General features: G+C 41.0%; 1 protein-coding gene across 2 annotated transcripts in view; it reads right to left on the bottom strand.

The window, feature by feature from the left end:
• NMU (neuromedin U) overlaps positions 1-16,081 on the bottom strand; it is a 28,933-nt gene extending 12,852 nt beyond the window's left edge. For both annotated transcript variants that reach the window (XM_045815984.2, XM_087863929.1), the window contains exons 1-3: positions 15,733-16,081; positions 8,922-8,980; positions 1,953-2,000 (exon numbers count right to left, since the gene is read on the bottom strand). In XM_045815984.2, the coding sequence (XP_045671940.1) occupies positions 1,953-2,000; positions 8,922-8,980; positions 15,733-15,841 (216 nt within the window). In that variant the 5' untranslated portion in view covers positions 15,842-16,081. The remainder of the gene's footprint in view (positions 1-1,952; positions 2,001-8,921; positions 8,981-15,732) is intronic.
• Positions 16,082-18,534: the final 2,453 nt, after the last annotated feature.

The raw sequence follows: 18,534 nt of genomic DNA, 5'->3' as shown, positions 1-18,534 counted from the left end.
GTGTGAAGGAAGCGGCCAGTAGTTGATCCAGTGTGGAGCTCGGCCGTCTACATTCCTGTATCTCCTTGGCATTGACTGCTAAGCCTGTGGCTGTGGGGTTGGATGAGAGAAAGAGTAACACTGATATACTCCCTCCCACTTTTTCCCATCAGGACTGGCTACATAGGTCACCCCATAAAAATCTGGAAACAAATTCCTGAAACCTCCTTTTATGGCCCATCTAGAAATGCTGTAAAATACAAAACAATAAGAAGAAAATATCTAGTGATGTCATGTGTCTTTAACACACAGATAAAATCAGTGTCTCCTGAGAACACAGCTTTGAAGCCGGACGAGGCTTGGCAACAAGACTGAAGTTTGACGGAAAAAGTTTCAAAACATGTTGCATTTTCTCCAGCCACTCTTCTCATGAAGTCATTATTCTCTGAACTACAACTATTCTTTAAGGATTTTTCTTATACTAAGTTTTTAATATTTTCTTTTTTATTTGTGGACCTTAAAGATCCTTTCTTTCCTCTTTAGTAAAAGTGTTTTGAATGTGAGTGTTTCATATGTGAATGTTTGGATAATCACATAAATAATAAAATTATAGTTAATGCGAAAAATAATGATTTTTAAAAGTTGTATCAGTAAATGTAAACGATTCCATAGTAAATTTACCAAAGCTCTCCTCAAAAGGTGCACAGTCTCCAAATCTAGTAAATCTTCGTCTGGCTTCATGGTGTCTAGGTGAGTGTTTTAAATTCATCCTTTTAGTACTGAAGAAATGAAATGATTCTGAGGGTGTTCGTGAATTTTAAATACAATGCAGAAGTTCATACGCTGGCTAACATCCTTCCTGTTACACAGCCATCAGTGTTCCTCCAGCAACCTGAGATACAAATCATAAATGTCATCTATTGTGATCCTGGTCTCGCTTTTCCATCTCATGCCACGAGCTCCGTGCACGAGGCAGGAAGAATATAGCCCTGCACAAGGCTGCTTCTGCACCTGGGTTGTGATGACACTCTGGAAGGACAACGTGACCTTGGCATAGCATGGCACCTTAGCCAGACCACGTAGGGGTTACGCCCCAGGCACACCGCTGACTGGTCTGAATGAGGCCCTCCTCTCCACCCAGGAAACTAGTGATACTGATGATGAAAGATACTAGTTACTGACACTAACTCTGCCACAGTCGCACTAGGAAGCAGAAGCAGCAGCACCTGGTCGAGATGGTGGAGAGAGGGCATGCTTATGTTCAACGCCTCACGCTTCCACGTACAGGAAGAGCTAGACAAACACTCCTCACTTCCCAGCCCTCTCTGAACTCTTTCCTGTGGGAAGAGGAGGGAGTCACCTGATCGATGACTGGGAGGAGGAAACCGGGCAGGCTCCATTCAGCTCTTTCCTCCTCTGGAGCCAGCTTTCTGGCTGACTACTCTCGCGGGGGCTTTCTCTGCCCTAGGCCAGGAGACCTGACTGGCCGGGAGGCCTCGAGTCACTGTCTAAGCCCAGTTTAAATTCTGGGAGTAGCAAACACGCTTGGTGTCAGATCTAAGGCCACATTCATAAATTGACTTTTTAGTTACAGTGATATTTTGATCTCTGTAAGTCTGACTCCGTGTTTCTCTCTCTATGGGTTTCAAACTCAATTGAGGGAGAGGATATTGGCCTCCAAATGCAACAACAGATACATTAATTTTAATCTAACACAGAATTTGATTTTGAAATTAGCATTTTCATTTCCAAAATATGTGCATATTATCTGCAAATCTATTTCACTTAGAGAGAAAGGCCCCAGCATGACCTTACAACATAAACTCAGGGCACTGATTATTACCTGCCGATGATGTAATAATTTCTAATGTGTTGACATGTTTTAATGAGTCCATAAAGTTATGACGGGTCCAAAGGGAGAAATGGAGTGACACCTACTTATGTCACTACAAAACACCTCCAATCGGAATTACCTGAGGCTGAGAATCAAGGGACAGCAAGGCCGAACAAGCGTCATCTATCTGTAGAAAATAAAAATGCCGGTTACATCTTGGAAATAGAAAGAACGGCCTCAAGATTAAGGAGCATCCTGTTATCATGTGGTTCTTTATGACATAAATCTGATCACATCATCTACATGAACAAGATAATAGCATAAGTGCTAAATGATAAATAGCACACAGAAGAAACTCCACACAACAGCAGTCTACCCGTTCTCTAGCAGGGAGCCAGCATTAGGAAAGGGTTCTAGTTCAGCGAAGGTTTACTGGGGGATCAGTAAAGGTTTTGCCACACTCTTCACATTTGAAAGTTTTCTCTCCAGTTCAGCTTGTCATCCTTCTATTTAGACGTGACCGCTGCCTAAAGACTTTCCCAGATTTATTACATCTCTATGGGTTTTTCCAGCCGGAATTCTCTGATGTTCAACAAGACTGGAGGACTGCTTTAAAGCTTTCCCCACATTCATTACCTTTATAAGGATTCTCTCCATATTGGATACTCTGATGTATAATAAGGTCTGACCTTTGCACATTTATTACATTTATAATGGTTCTCTGGAAAGTGACTCCTCAGGTGTTTATAGCATTTGAGCCTTGCTTAAACTTTTTCTCAGATTCACTGCATTGATCTACTCTCTCTCCATTATAAAGGCTCTGGTAGGGTTTTAAAATTTTTATTTAAATTCAATTTAATTAGCATAAACTGTATTATTAGTTTCAGAGGTAGAATTCAGTAATTCATCAGTCGCATATAACACCCAGTGCTCATCACATCACGTGCCCTCCTTAATGCCCATCACCCAATTACCCCATCCCTTACCAACTCCCCTCCAGCAACCTTTGGTTTGTTCCCTAGAGTTCAGAGTCTCTTAGGTTTGCCTCCCTCTCTGTTTTCCTTATTTTATTTTTCCTTCCCTCCCCCAGGGGCTCTGGTAGTTTTGTATGTTTGACTCCTCTGTGAAGGCCTTTCTCATTTCACTGCACAGGTAAAGTTCTTCCCGATGACTGATACTCTGATACTTATTGGGCACTGATGGATCGTTAAGCATCATCCCACGTTTAACAAGTTCATAGATTTCTGAATTCTGTGCTGTTCAGTAAGGCTTGAGTGCCAGTTAAAGAATGTGGAAAGACTTTAAACAATGCTAATCCCTGACTCGATATCAGAGCATTTATAGTGGAGAGAAATTTTACAAATATGAAGAATTTGGAAGCCCTTTAATTAGGGCTGAAAGCTTATTCAATATCGTGGAATTCATAGAGAAGCCTTATTAATGTAAAGAATGTGGTAAAATCTTTAAGGACTTCTCAACCCTCATCCATCGTCACAGAGTTCATACTGAGGAGAAACCTTACAAATAGAAAGAATGCAGCAAGCCTCTTGCTGGAACTCACAACTTACTCACCAACACAGATCTCATATAGGAGGGAAACCATAACATGTACAGAAAGTGGCAAACCCTTTAACTGAAATTCAGTCATTACTCAGGATCCCCAAAGTCACACTAGATTCAAACCCTACAAATGTAAAAAAAAAAAAAAGACCTCTGTTTTAAAAAATACACCTTAGGAAACACCAGGGAGTGCATAAAGAAAAATAACTTTACAGATAGAAAAATTGAGAAAAGTATTTCATGGAACATCAAATGTCAATAAATGTCACAATCAACAGAAGTAAGTCAGTCACTCTTTTCAGACATTACTTCAGGTCAGAGCATTTATCACAGGGATATGAGTTAAATGCTTAGGTATTTGCTAGTATGCTTCAAAAGATAAAGGGGATGGGTTTTTGGACAGGTATAATTAAGTACAACATGCTTTTTTATACTGACCCTATTTGACAAATTTTAATGTACTTCTACTCTCCAATCACTTCATGAAACGCCTGTATTCCTAGTGGGTGTGTGAAGTCATGTGGGTGATTGTGCTGCATCAAAGATAATATGATGCCCTTCTTCATTCCGGGGATTCGTGCACATCTAATTTTCCTTTGAAGATTAACGACAATATAATACACGATATATGATGAAAATCCAAATGGAGATACTGTTTGTGGCTGACTTATAACATTCATGTATGTTACCATGATAGAGATGTTTAGGAAATCTCCTGTTTTGTATTACTAAGGAATGTTTTGAATTTTATAAATAAAATGTGGTATCAGATGATCTTGATGAAAAAGAAGGTGGCAATACAACAAAATATTGTTGCATTTTTGTAATGGCAATAGTTAGAAGTAGGGAATATTAGCTGTTGTGGTTGAAATAAAGAAATCTTTACAGATTAAAAAAAAAAAGGTTTATTGAACTACAGTTGCAGCCGTTTGCAGGCTTTATCCTAAAGAGAAAAACTGAAAGACTTTAAACTGTAGTGTAAGAGATTTATATTAAACATTAAAAAACTGTGCTGTGAAGTTAAGCCCTAAAGCTGGATGTCTGGAGTAGTTTATGGCATTTATTTCTTTGGTGGCCTTTTAAAATGGGACTGGGAACAATAGTACTGATTTCTTGTCTGTATGGGATGATTTGAGTCCTGTTTATGGCCTAACATCTCAGAATTCTTTGTTGATCAGCTTAATTTAGTTTCCATTATTATACTGTACCGGAGAGGGGATAATCATACTCTTTGGTCATAATTCCTCACGCTTCTCATTGCTTCCAAGATGAACTTGTACTATAACATATGATTCTCCAATTTAGAGAATAACGAAGGGATACAATATTACAGAAAACCAAAGATTTAATGTCTCTTTCCTTTTTATCTTTACAGAGCCTGTCATGTTCTCCATATGTCGCAAATATTTAGAAATTTTTTTTTTATTCCTCTCATCTCTTGTGCCCACCCTCCAGCTCCTCTTCCATGCCATACAAATTCGAAATCATGACTACAAAGGCACACACACACGGGGATAAACTTCTTGAGGGCAGGGGTTATATGCCATATCTGACTTGCCCAGAATAAGCGCTCAATCAATATTCTTTAATTAAATTGCACTGAACTTGTGGAAAGAAAATAAAAAGAGAAGTCAACTGAGAGGAGAAAGGCAAAAAGATGCCTTTCTAAAGATTCGAATTGTGACCGATGCTTTAATATATCACCTCCAAAAGTGACTTCGTTTGCACCAGTAGGGTCGGAGTGGCTGGTTCCTCTGTAACGTTGTCGCGGTCCGCAGGTACCGAGGATACCACGTGCTCAAAGGCAAAGCTGCCCACCTGCAGACCAGGCTGCCCCCCAGGGGAGGTGGCCACGACCAAGAACCGCCAACCCTTGAGCCTAAGGGCTAACTAATCAGGCATCCACATTGAATAAAAATATCAGAATAAGAAAAAACACCAATTAATCAAATTAGGAGATAATTGCAAAGCTCTTCAGTCTTTGTTCTCTTTTCTTTAAAAGGCACAGCAACGCTGCTCACCCACTTTCCATTTGGATAAGCATTTGTTCATTTTACTCAGCTTGTGGCCCTAATGGTTTTAAGTGCCACTAATTGCTTTTGAGAACTCTGTAGAGTCTTTTGATGAATCTGTTTGAAAAGGTTAGGTCTCTGTCTAAGGTTTGAAAAGGATGTGTTTCTAGTGTCTGAATAGCTCAGTCATTTTTTAAAACCTCTAGCAAAAAAGTACATGTTTTAGCGTCTTAATTTCTTTAAATCTTTTTCTGTAAAAGAATTTATAGTGTTTTACAAGTCTAGTTTTTCCCCCAGCTTTATCATCTAAAATATTTTTTCAAAGAATTTTCACAGAAATAGAGATAATTTCAAGCTAAAATAAAAGTTTCTGTATTATACATTAATGTCTGTTGTCTAAATTACTCTTCATTTTGTTTATATACCTCTAGTATGTATTTTGATACACCAAGGCAGAGAACCTTGTAATAGACTTTATGAATTCCTATGCTGTTAGGGGTTGTGTAGTACTTGGCACTTAACTATCCATCTTATCTCTTCCTTTATGTATTTTGTTAGAGGTGGCTCAGGTATACAGAATATTCTCCTCAGCTCCTAGTTCATGATCATTATTGAGCTCTCTTTATTTGTTCTTTTTTTTTTTTTTGTAAGATTTTATTTATTTATTTGACACAGAGAGACAGCCAGCGAGAGAGGGAACAAGCAGGGGGAGTGGGAGAGGAAGAAGCAGGCTCCCAGTGGAGGAGCCCGATGTGGGGCTCGATCCCAGAACGCTGGAATCACACCCTGAGCCAAAGGCAGACGTTTAACGACTGCACCACCCAGGCGCCCCTATTTGTTCTTTTATATTTCAATTTCCTACTCCTATCCCATCCTTCCATGGGCAACTCTTCTAACGTATTTGAAGTGTATTCTTCGTTTATTTATGTTCTTGTAAAATTTGTATTGCTATTCAGTGTGCATGTATGGTATTTTCTTACCTTTTTTTTCACATAACACTATACTTTGAGATCTATCCATGTTCCTGGAGACATCTAGTATGTTGCTCCTAACTGCTATAGAATACTCTATAATGTGCACCTACCCTATGTTTGTTGCCTACCCACTCCCCAGTGATAGACAGCTGGGTTTCCTCCAATTCCACTACAAGCAAAGCTGTAACCAACCTCCTTGTATCTGTCCCCCACTTCGGGATCTGTAGGAGGACATCTTTGGGCTACATGCCCAGGAGGGGGAATGCTAGATCATGGGGCTCTCTTGGTTGCTTTCCAGATAGCTCCACCAGTTACACACTCTTCACCAGCAATGCATGAGGTTTGTACATCCCACATCCTTGCTAACACTTGCCATTATCTAGATTCCAATTTTTTGCCAGTCTAATGAGTAGAGAGTGACACTTTGTTATTGTCTTGATTTTCATTTCATTATTACTAATGAATCTGAGCATCTCGTTAGATGCTTGTTGGGCTTTAGGTTTCTTCTTTGTAAACTCTCTGTTCTATCTTTTGACTACGTTTGCTTTGGATCCCTATCTTTATCCAATTGGTTTGATGGAGTATCTTAGAGATTTTAGAAATTAATCCTTTGTCAACTTTAGACATAGCCAACACCTTTCAAAGGCTCTTATTTTTTAAATGTAGTCCTTTAGAAAGAAATCTTCACTTTTAATGTAATTCAATCCATCATCTTTTTGGCTCTCTGATTTATATACGAAATTTTGTTTTAGATGTCATTTCCTGCTCCTAGCTCACAAAGATATTTTCCTAATAGAAAAGATAGATTCTATTAACTCTTATAATTTACCCTTTATATCTAGGTCTTTAATCCACTTAGAGCCCACTTGTTAGTTTTTTTTAATTAAAGAATAATTGGCATACAATATATTAATTTCAAGCGCAAACATCGTGATTTGTTATTTATATACATTACAAAATGGTGAATGGGGTGTTAGCTTTATTTTTCTCCATACAGCAAGCCAGTTTCTCAGCCTTCACTTGCCAAACAATCTGTGCTTTTTCCTCTGATTTTTAATGTTACTTTTATTGTAAGTTGTGCATTTCGGCCATAGTTTGGGTTCTCCCAGAAACAGACCTTGAAATAGTGATGTGGCTATGAGTAGATTATTAGGGAGATGATTGGTAGAATAGTGAAAAGACAAGCATGGAAGAGAAGGAAGCCAGGATATGTTATCAAGCAGATTAGCACCATGCGTAACTGGGATCAGTCTGTCTGGGGATCTCTAGGAACCAATGCAGAATACATCTGTTATCCCAACTGAGGGAAGAGGCAGCTGTGCTATTTATCCACCAACTCCCTTGGGTCACCAATTGAGGGGTGTTCTTAGTGGTGGGAGCATTTACTCTCAGGTCCTTCTAGTCCAACTACACCCCACATGGGGCTTGAACTCATGACCCTGAGATCAACAGTTGCATGCTCTACTGACTGAGCCAGCCAGGTGCCCCCACATTTTGACTTCTAATGTTTTTATGTCATTTAATTCTAACTATTTTGTAATTTCCTCTTTAGTGTGGGGTTATTTACCAAAATGTTACTTATTTTCCAAACAGATGGGATATTGAAGTCATACTTTTGTTGTTAATTTCTAATTTTATTGCATTATGATTGGCAAACATTTAAAAGGGTTCCTTTTTAACTTACGGAAATTTTCTTTGTGTCCTAACCAGGGGTCTCTTTTTGTTTAATGTTCCAATTATACTCAAAATGAATGTGTATACTATTTAGTGTAGGTTTTAAAAAATATTTCTAAGAGATCAAATTTATTAATTGTATGGTTAAGTCTTTGCTATGTCTACTGATGTGTTATTTGATTTAACTATCAGTTTTGAGAGAGATATATTAAAAACTCTAACTACGAATGTTCACTTATCTATTTTTCCCTTAAGTTTTATCAGTTACTAAGTAAATTTTGAGTTTTTAAAAATACATATTAATAATGGTTGTATCTTTTGCCCTGTTGTTCTTTTATCAGCATAAAACACTGAGCATAATTTAAGATCTGAGCATACTGAGATACTGAGCATAATTTAACAAAAGCATAAAATAAGGTTCCTCTTTGCTATGATGGTTTATTTATTTGAATTCTGTTTTATCAGATATTAAGACTGCTACTCCAATTTTTTTGCAATTCATATTTGCTTGGTCTGTCCTTTTCCATACATTTTGCTTAGCCTTTTTTTCTTTTTTGACTTTTATAGACAACTTATTGTTGGATCTTTAAAAGAAAAAAAAATTCCAATCTGAGAATCTCTATCCTTAGGTGGTATTTCTGGTACATTCACATTATTGTAATTACTCTATTATTAGGGCTTATTTCTGCCATCTTACTTTACCATTTACTATAATTGTTTTGTTTCTTTTTGTCTTTCCTTCTTTCATTTCAAGAATAATAATTCTGAATATTATGGTATCAGAATGTTAGTAAAATCATAGTTGTCCCAAAACTCAACTATCTTATTTCATTTGCTAATTCAAAGTAGGTAAAGTTTCGACCAGTTTGTATAAGGACAATGCTTTACCTCATTCCACAGCTGTAGTTCTTGGTCAGGCTGCAATCCTTGAGATAATACAGGAGCACCTAAAAATAAAGTTATACTTAATGTTATTTTTATAGCACTTCTTCTAAAGTTAAACATTTATATATAATTCAGTTCTGAATGACATTTTTCATTTTCACTGTACATCATTACCCTCCTATTCAAATAGATATTTCAGCATTTGACTTAGTATAAGGAAACAATTATTAAATAAACCTTAATAACATTTCAAAGACATTACTCTAAGAATGGATTTCTTTTCATCTATGCAAAAACATGTACGTGAATGTGCATAGCCGCATTTTCATAAGAGCCCCAGAGTGGAAACAACCCAAATGTCTGTTATCTGAGAATAGATAAACAAACTGTGGTGAGTGCCCATAATGGAATACTATTTGGCAATAAAAAGGAATGAAGTGATATATGCTGCATCAAAGGGAATATCAGACATATTATGCTAAATCAAATAAGCCAGATGAAAAAGACCAAGTATCATATGATTCCATTCATATGGTATGTCCAGAAAAGGCAAATCTATAATAATAGAAGGATTGGTGGCTTCCTAGAGCTGGGGGTAGGAATGGAGACTGACTACAAATTGACATAACAGATTTTGGGGGGGTCATGGAAAATTGTATTATTGTGATAGCTGCGCAGTTCTTGAAGTCTACTTAAAACCCACTGAGTTGGGGCATCTAGGTGGCTCAGTTGGTTAAGTGTTCCATTCTTGGTTTCTGCTCAGGTATTGATCTCTGGGTCCTGGCATCAAGCCCCACATCAGGCTCTGCACTGAGTGTGGAGATTGCTGGAGATGACCTCTCTCTCCCTCTCCCTCTCCCTCTGCTCCTCCGCCTGCTGTCGTGCTGTCACTTTCTAAAATAAATGAATAAAATCTTTTTAAAAACCCCACTAAGTTGTATATAAAGTATATTTCAATAAAGGTCTTTTTAAAAAAAGAATAACTTGTTAGGCCCTTAATTATTATTGAAGTAAAATGTTAACTAGCTTACATCCTCTAAAATAATAATTTCTCCATAGATTCAATTTTCTAATTCATGCTATATAAGTTATCTCAGTAAAAACACTGAGATAATATTTATTAATATTAAATGTAAATACTACTTATTTTCCTATATATACACATTTATCTTTAATAAAATCAAGAAAACATCCTGTAGTAAAAGACTAAATTTTCCTAAGATTTCAAATGTAGCAAAGTTAAATACTTAACAGAACAGGCTTAAAGAAAAGAGCTTTTTAAAAATAATAAGATACCATCTACCAGCACCGATTGAACATTTACTTGATGTCAGTCACTATCCTGAGCATTTAAAATATGTCTTTTCACCAGAGTTTTTAAAAAAGATTTTCTTTATTTATTTGAGAGAGACAGCATGAGAGAGAGAGGGAGAGTGGGAGCACGGAGCATGAGCAGGGGTGGGGGGGTGGCAGAGGGAGAGGCAGACTCCCTGCTGAGCAGGGAGCCCAATGTGGGGCTGGATCCCAGGACCCTGGGACCATAACCCAAGCCTAAGGCAGACGCTTAACAAACTGAGCCACCCAGGTGCCCCTTAACCAGACTTTTGAAGTAGGTATTATCTTATTCCCACTTTAAGATGAGGAAACCGAGGGAAGGATGGATGAAGTAATTTGTCTCAGGTCACCAATATAGATACATAACAGAGACTGATTTCAAACTAGTTCTGGCAGACTCCAAATCCTGACAAATTTTTTTTCCCTAATTCTGCCACTTTTCAGTCAAGTCTTGCCTTAAGTTCACACAAATTTATACTATTATTTAAGTTCTAATAATATTAACGTTATTAGCTACATTTTCTGTGGTACCAAGCATTAAAAGTAACTTACAGGACTCAATGCAGTCTGTAATAGAGCTTTGATTTATCTCAGAACGTAATTGAATCCCCTTTTATAGGACAGCTGTTCAAGGTGGGTAAACCTCTCAATTACATATTTCTCACCATAGCAACATACGAACATATATCTCAAAGTTTCTGTTGCCTGGTGGACATTACCCTGAGCTGATTCTGTTTTCAAGAAGGGATTAAAGCAGTGCTTCTCAACTTTTCATACAAAACACCTGGTGATCTTACTGAATGAGATTCTAATTCAGTCAGTCAGGGCAGCCCCAAGAGTCTGCATTTCTAGCAAGCTCCCTGGTGACACTAATGCTGCTGGACCATGGGTAACGCTGAATATCCAGGGGGACAGAGCATTGCATTGTAGAAAGAAATGGAGGATGCCTCTTTACTCAACAGAACGAAGCAGCTCCAACAAACATTTTGGGTCTAAGCTTCTCTTTAACAAGTCTGACCATTTCCAAAAGGGGGATATGAATGTCTTCATGAAAACAGTCTTGAAAGGCCATAGGGGGGTGGGGGATTGGGATAGGCCGGTGATGGGTAGTAAGGAGAGCATGTATTGCATGGTGCACTGGGTGTTATACGCAACTAATGAATCATGGAACACTACATCAAAAACTAAGGATATACTGTATGGTGACTAACATAACATAATAAAAATTATTTAAAAAATTAAAAAATTTAAGAAAAATAAAGAATATTTTAAAAAAATGAAAGGCCATTGCCCCATCCATTCCTCACAACTTGGATGCGCGTCTTGTCTACAGTTACTAAAACTGAATAATAGGAAGGTGAAAGAAGAGGAATGGAGGGCAAGAGCAGGATTTGACTGAAAAGAACAGAACGAGAGCCAAGTACTGATGCAAAGGGAAAATGCAAAGATTTCCACTCTGGATTCAGTCTTCCCCGGGACGTACTTCTGATTTCTCCACTCACTCTACCACTGTTCTGTGTGACAGGGTGTTCCTGTGAAAAGAATACAATTTTATATTCTTTCTACACCTGCCTGTCTCCCACCCTCCGGTACAAGTGGAAGCTCCTACCTCCACACTCTCTCCCAGCAATGGTGAGCTTGCCTGGACCACACAGAAATTGCCATTATATTTAACTTAGTCCCAAGCACTTATGTAATCAAAAAGGGGTACTTTGTGGCTCTTACACAACACATGTAAATATAGTTCCAAGGTAAAAAGGTTAGAGGAGCCAACATTTTTAAATGTTTTTAATTTTAGAAACCCACCAGTATCTTAGTACCCAACGCAAACCTTAGGGGGAATTATTTTTCTCTCCTTTGTGTAACCGTTAAGGAAAGTTGATGTGATTCTCCACCTCTCCCCACCAAGATACCGTAGATGTGGGCTTTATATTGTCAAATACAGATACTAGATACTTTCTCAAATAATAGTCCGAGATACTGCCCTTATCTTCTAGATCATGAAAACTGCACTGTTTTTGATCAGTTTTGAGGTACTTATACTTACGTACTATCTAGTAAAGTAAAACCTTTAGCCTTATTTTTACAGTCTAACTAATGTAAATCATACAGAAAGACAGCTTTTGCATCTGTAAATACACCATCTGTAAGAGAAAGGAAAGCTGACCTTTTTATTGGGGTATAAGTGACATACAACATTATATTAGTTTCATGGGTACAACATAATGATCCTAAATTTGTATATATCGTGAAATGATCACCACAATAAGTCTAGTTAACATCCATCATCATACATAGTTACAGATTTTTTTTTCTTGTGATGATAACTTTTAAGATTTACTCTTAGCAGCTTTCAAATATACCATATAGTCACCCTGCTGTACATTACGCGCCCATGGCTTATCTATTCTATAACTGGAAGTTTGTACCTTTTGACTTCCTTCACCCATTTCACACACCCCCACCTCCCACCTCTGTGAACCGCTAATCTGTTCTCTGTATCCTCAGGCTTGGTTTGATTTTGGTTTGTTGGGTTTTTTTGTTTTGTTTTGTTTTCATTCTTTTAGATTCCACGTATAAGTCAGATCATACAGTATTTATCTTTCTCTGAAAAACAGACTTGATTAAACCTGGTGCTCATTTTCTCTTCTTGTTGCTAGCACTTCACTAGTGTAGGGTTTGAAAGGGAGAAATTGTTACTGCTGACTGAATTTTAATAATTACTCTATGGGTAGGGGTCTGAGTAGGAAAAAACACTTCTTCATTTAGTCTTGGGCACTCTGATCACGTACCATCACAAATCAAATCAAGGTTTGTTGCAGTTATCCAAAATGTGTCCTTTTTTAGGAAATTTCCTTCTTTATTTTAAAAATGTTCTCCGAAGAGTAAACTGCTTCATCCACCAAACCTGTAGCGGCTCTTCATCTTCTCTTGCTGTTGCAGGCTCGGCTAACTCGTTTTGCCAAGGATGCTCCGCTTACCGACACTTTTATTTCCCTCTGGCTTTGTGACATTTGTCTTGTTGTTTTTTTAGGTACATCCAGTTGCATCTTGCATAATAATTAATCTTGGTAGATTATCTCCCAGGTTGGTTATATATGTCATGCTTCCCCTCCAGTGCCATTTGTAGGGTCTCCAGATCAGGGAAGATCACACTATATGTCCTCCCTCTCCCCTCCCCCACACATCTTTAGAGAGATAAGATTAGTTGTTTTTGTTTTGTTTTTTTAATATCAAGAGCAGGTCTAAAGGGGGAAAAGATACAAAATGGTAGTCTAGGGGGTCTCTGTGAGGTGAAAAAACATCTTGTCCCTTTGCTTGAGAAATACTGGGGATATTTATGAGATGATTGGTCAGCCAGCAGATAGGCTCTTTTTCGAAATAAAACCCAAGACTTGTCTTTTTTGGAAAGCAGCCTTCCACAGTTTCTGCTTAATCACCAGCAGCCTGAAAATTCCCCCGCCTCCCAAAAAAGCAGTTGTCTCCAGCTGATGCAAATATCACTGTAAGCACATAACATGTAACATGCATGGCAAGTACATTTGCTTTACAAAGAAAAAGACACTTTAAAAACTCTAGGGGCGCCTGGGTGGCACAGCGGTTGGGCGTCTGCCTTCGGCTCAGGGCGTGATCCCGGCGTTCTGGGATCGAGCCCCACATCAGGCTCTTCCACTGTGAGCCTGCTTCTTCCTCTCCCACTTCCCCTGCTTGTGTTCCCTCTCTCGCTGGCTGTCTCTATCTCTGTTGAATAAATAAATAAAATCTTTAAAAAAAAACAACAAAAAAAACCCTCTAATTATCTGCTTCCTTAATAACATAGATAAAACTGCCATCCTAATTCTACCAATAACAAATTTAAAACATAAATAAAACAAAAAACCCCAAAAATAAAACAAAGTAAATAACGTTACTTTGCATAAGTTATGCTATATCATTGCTGGCTGTGTGATGGAGAAGATTTAGGTCTAGCTTCTGACTGCTTAGATTCCATAGCCACATGACCTCGTTTTTTAAGCAGGAGTGCCCCTCCTTGCCCCCTTCTCCAACGTCCCCAGGAAAGGGGGAAAAGTCACAACAATGAAAGGACAGCAATAAAAATAAATACATTGGAAAAGAAGACTAGCTTCAGTTTCTCCACTTCTTTTTTTTTTTTTTTTAAAGATTTTATTTATTTATTTGACAGAGAGACAGCCAGCGAGAGAGGGAACACAAGCCGGGGGAGTGGGAGAGGAAGAAGCAGGCTCCCAGGGGAGGAGCCTGATGTGGGGCTCGATCCCATAACGCCGGGATCACGCCCTGAGCCGAAGGCAGACGCTCAACGACTGCGCCACCCAGGCGTCCCCAGTTTCTCCACTTCTAATTGAGGGCTGGCCTGCATGCTCTGAAAGGTCCCTGCAGTTAGGGTTTCAAGTCTCCAGTGTTCTGAACAATGATGAGATGGCCTGCCCACCTTTGCCTCACTGACAGGAGAGCAGAGGGAAGCTAAGAGAAGCTGCTGTGGAGTTAGAAAATTCGTGGTCTTAGCAGGATAGTGGCTGGCCCTGGAGAGGACTCTGGGTTAGAGGTGGGAGGTAAAGGATGGATCCCTCAAGGTCCCTAGAAACATAACCTTTAGGGAATAGGGAAGTGATCTCCCCATTCGAACATGCTGGGCTTGCCTCTACCTTGTCTTCTAAGCATCAGACAGCCCTCCCTGACCTCGCTTTTGTTTTTCCCACTTCTTTTCTCTAAACCACGCACAAGAAGTCCCTATTTTACCGATTCACATCTGCCTTCACTGGCTTTAGCTGTAGCAGGGACTGGAAGACCGGCTTGCGCACTTGCTTCTCCAACACTACGATTAAAAAAAAAAAAAAAAAGTCTCCATTCTTTTTCCTGATCTGGTTCATCAAAACCTAAAAGGCACAGAGCCCACCCATGGCCTCTTCTAAACGGCTAGAATGGGGCCTGTCAGGGTTATCTAGACGGAATAGGAGCTCACTCACTAAAGATGCGCCCTCTCCAAGTTTACCTGGCATCAGCAGGTGAAATACCAAACTCTCGTTTTACTTCAGCCATCAATCCCTCTGGTAATTGCAATGAAAGGGAACGCATTTTAACTTTCACTATGTTAATTTATTAAAGTTTTCACGGGCCGCGGGCCAGGGACATCCCGAGTGTGAGGGAGGCCTACAAGTTTTCTCCAACCGCAGGCTGCCCAGGGCCTGGGGATTTCGGCCGGGCAGGGACTGCGCTCCAGCCCGGCCACTAGCACCTGCGCCGCTCGCTGCCCGTGGGCGGCGACGCGTGCGGGTTGTCAAAGGCGAGATGCTGGGGAGCCCCCACAGCAGGAGGGGAAGGAGAGAACCAAAAGCCAACCGAAGAGGCGAGAAAGGAGGGAAGAGAGCGCGGCAGGTGGCCAAGAGAAAGGCGCAAGAAGCGGCGGGCGCGGGGTGGGACGGTGGCACGGGAGCCCGGGAGGCGCGCGGGGCCCGCTTACCTAGGCAGGTGCCCGCGCAGCAGGCGAGTAGCAGCAGCAGCAGGGGCCGGGAAGCGGCGGCCACCTGTCCGGGGGCCGGCGCGGGGCGGCGGTTGGCTGCTCGCGGCATTTCGGCGCTGGCGGGAGGCTCGGGGCTCAGAGTCTGCTGCGCCGACCAGCACTCCACGCGGGGGCCTGGCAGTGCCTCTGTGTCTCGGGCGCGCTGCTCGCGGGGCTCCGCACGCCGCCAACTTTTAAATCTCGCGGACACGTGGGCTGGGGCGGCGCGGTCCCCACGCGCGTCACCTCGCAGCCCACCGCCCCCGGCCTCCGTCGCGTCACTCGCGACCCGCTGCCTACCCCCGGCCCCCCACCCGCAGCAGGATCCGCCCCCGGCCATAGTTGTGACTCAGGGCACCGCGCATTTTCTCTCTGCCCGCCCTCGGGCTTTGGGATGAGCATGGAAATGAAACACTGCACGTCCATTGGCTTCTTGGCAAGGATTTGATTGGGAGCCGGAGGAGGATGGCAAACCAGGAGGCCGGGAGAGGCTGGGATCGGGGGGGGGGGGGGGGGGGTTTAAGCTTGCTGGTGGCGACGCTCTCTCATTTCTCACGTCTGCCAGGGATGCCCCTTCTTCACCCTCTCGGGAAGCCTTCTGTGCCCACCAACTGTGCATGCCTCTACCTTTGTAGAAGCGCCTCTGTCCTGCTCACGACTCGTTCATCCCCAGCTCCCAGCACCAGCTCAGTGCATATCAGCAGTGGTGATGTTGGTGTGCCCCAAATTACTGCAAGGTCTGAGATCATTTAGGAAAACGCAGTTATCTGTTGAAGAAGGTCGAGAAGAAAGGATTGCTGAGATTTGACCACACATACAAACGTTCCAATAGGTCTGGAAGGTCTTTGGCTGTCTTATGGATTTCCAAGTCCAAGGTTACTCCTTTTTCTATGCATTTCTCCTGCTGTCACGCCCTAGCTGTTGCCTTCTGTTTTCTAGGGTGATCGGAGCTCTGCTATCCCCCTCCATACTTTTCTTTACTTCCTAAGTGGAAATGTCCAGGAAGCAGTCTCTTCCAGAAATACTGGCTGATACTGTTTTAATTTCCTTCTACAGAAAGAGGGAAGACTGATCTCATCTGACCTCCTTTCGAAAGGAACACAGAGGAAAGGGTAGAAAGGATGTACATTAACATTTCTTAAGGGACATCTTCCCATGCTATTTAATTTAACACTCATGGCATCTCAGGGATATAAAAGTATTATGACTCTCATTTGATGATGCTTGGAGATATTAAACTGTTTGCCCAAGGACATCAGCCTGTGAAGGAGGCCCCTCTGTGAAGATGGTTCTTCTCTAAGTTGGGGATTTTAATGCATTAGACATGCACTGTGCAACCCACTTTCGGCAAAGCATGGCCTTAGAGACTAGGACATTTAGTAGCAGGAAGAAATCCCTGCTGTATTACAAGGCAGGTTGGGATAGTGCTCTGTCAGAAGTGGAGTGAGGCAGGCGTGTAATCCTGACAGGTAATGTGAAACAAAAAATAATAATCACTACCTTTTTTCAGTTCTTTATATTCAGGCAGCATGTGAGCAAGGCCGGATTAGAGTCATGGTTCAGAATCAAGGACGGATGAGGACAGATTTGATTCAAGATTCCTTATGCTTTGATTTATTCCCAAAGTAGTCAACAGGTAGTACAAAGGATGTCAGCAGGTGGAGGTGGCTCTGATTCCCCACTGCCTTCCTTGGGTTTGCTGGAGGTGCACTGAAAGATGTCTGCCTCAGCAGCCTGTGGGGGTTGAGATGTCAGTGAGAACAGAGAAGCCTGAAAATAGTGGCCTCAATGCTTTTTAGCAAAAGAAACAACTCATGTATTGCAAGTGCTTCTCTGCATGAACCTGGCAGCTCGGAATGTCCTTGTACATGCCCTCGGTGCACGTGCACAAGGGTTTTCAGGAGTATAGACTTAGAAGTAGAGGTATCATGGGAGAAAATCTGGTTAAATTCTACTTTAAATTATTTTCCAGTGTGTTATACCAATTTACACTCACCAGCAGTGCATGAAATGTCCTTGCAAAAAGCTTTGCCAGCCTGGTGGGTGTGGCATCTTATTATGGATTTAATTTACAGTTTCCATCATTAATGAGGGTGAGTGTCTTTTCACAAATGTATTGGCTATAATTGTCTTCTCTTCAGTGAAATACCCATTTGTTTCTTTTTTTTTTTTTTTTTTTTTTTTTTTTTTTTTTTTTAAAGATTTTATTTATTTATTCGACAGAGATAGAGACAGCCAGCGAGACAGAGAGAGAGAGAGAGAGGGAACACAAGCAGGGGGAGTGGGAGAGGAAGAAGCAGGCTCATAGCGGAGGAGCCTGATGTGGGGCTCGATCCCATAACGCTGGGATCACGCCCTGAGCCGAAGGCAGACGCCCAACCGCTGTGCCACCCAGGCGCCCCCACCCATTTGTTTCTTGTCCCCATTGGGACATGGCCCAAAGATCACTCTGGCTTCAATGGTGAACAGGTTCTTGAGGACCGTAGTAGATGCAGGTAGGGTGACAAGGTGGGAGGACATTGCAGAAGTCCATACCAGAGCCATAAAAAAGGGATGAAGGACTGATACTTGCTACAACCTCGATGAACCTTGAAAATGTTTTGCTAAGTCAAAGAAGCTAGTCACAAAAGGCTACATATTGTATGAGGCAGCTCCACAGAGACAGAAAATAGATGAGTGGTTTCCAGGGGCTCAGAGAGACAGGAGTGGTGGCTAATAAGTAAGGGGGTTTTCTTACAGGGTGATAAAAATGTTCTGGAATTT

Source organism: Ursus americanus, chromosome 8, assembly GCF_024610735.1.
Source record: "Ursus americanus isolate L20-20 chromosome 8, mUrsAme1.1.p, whole genome shotgun sequence".
NCBI lineage: Eukaryota > Metazoa > Chordata > Mammalia > Carnivora > Ursidae > Ursus > Ursus americanus.
This window is presented reverse-complemented; position numbering and strand designations above follow the sequence as displayed.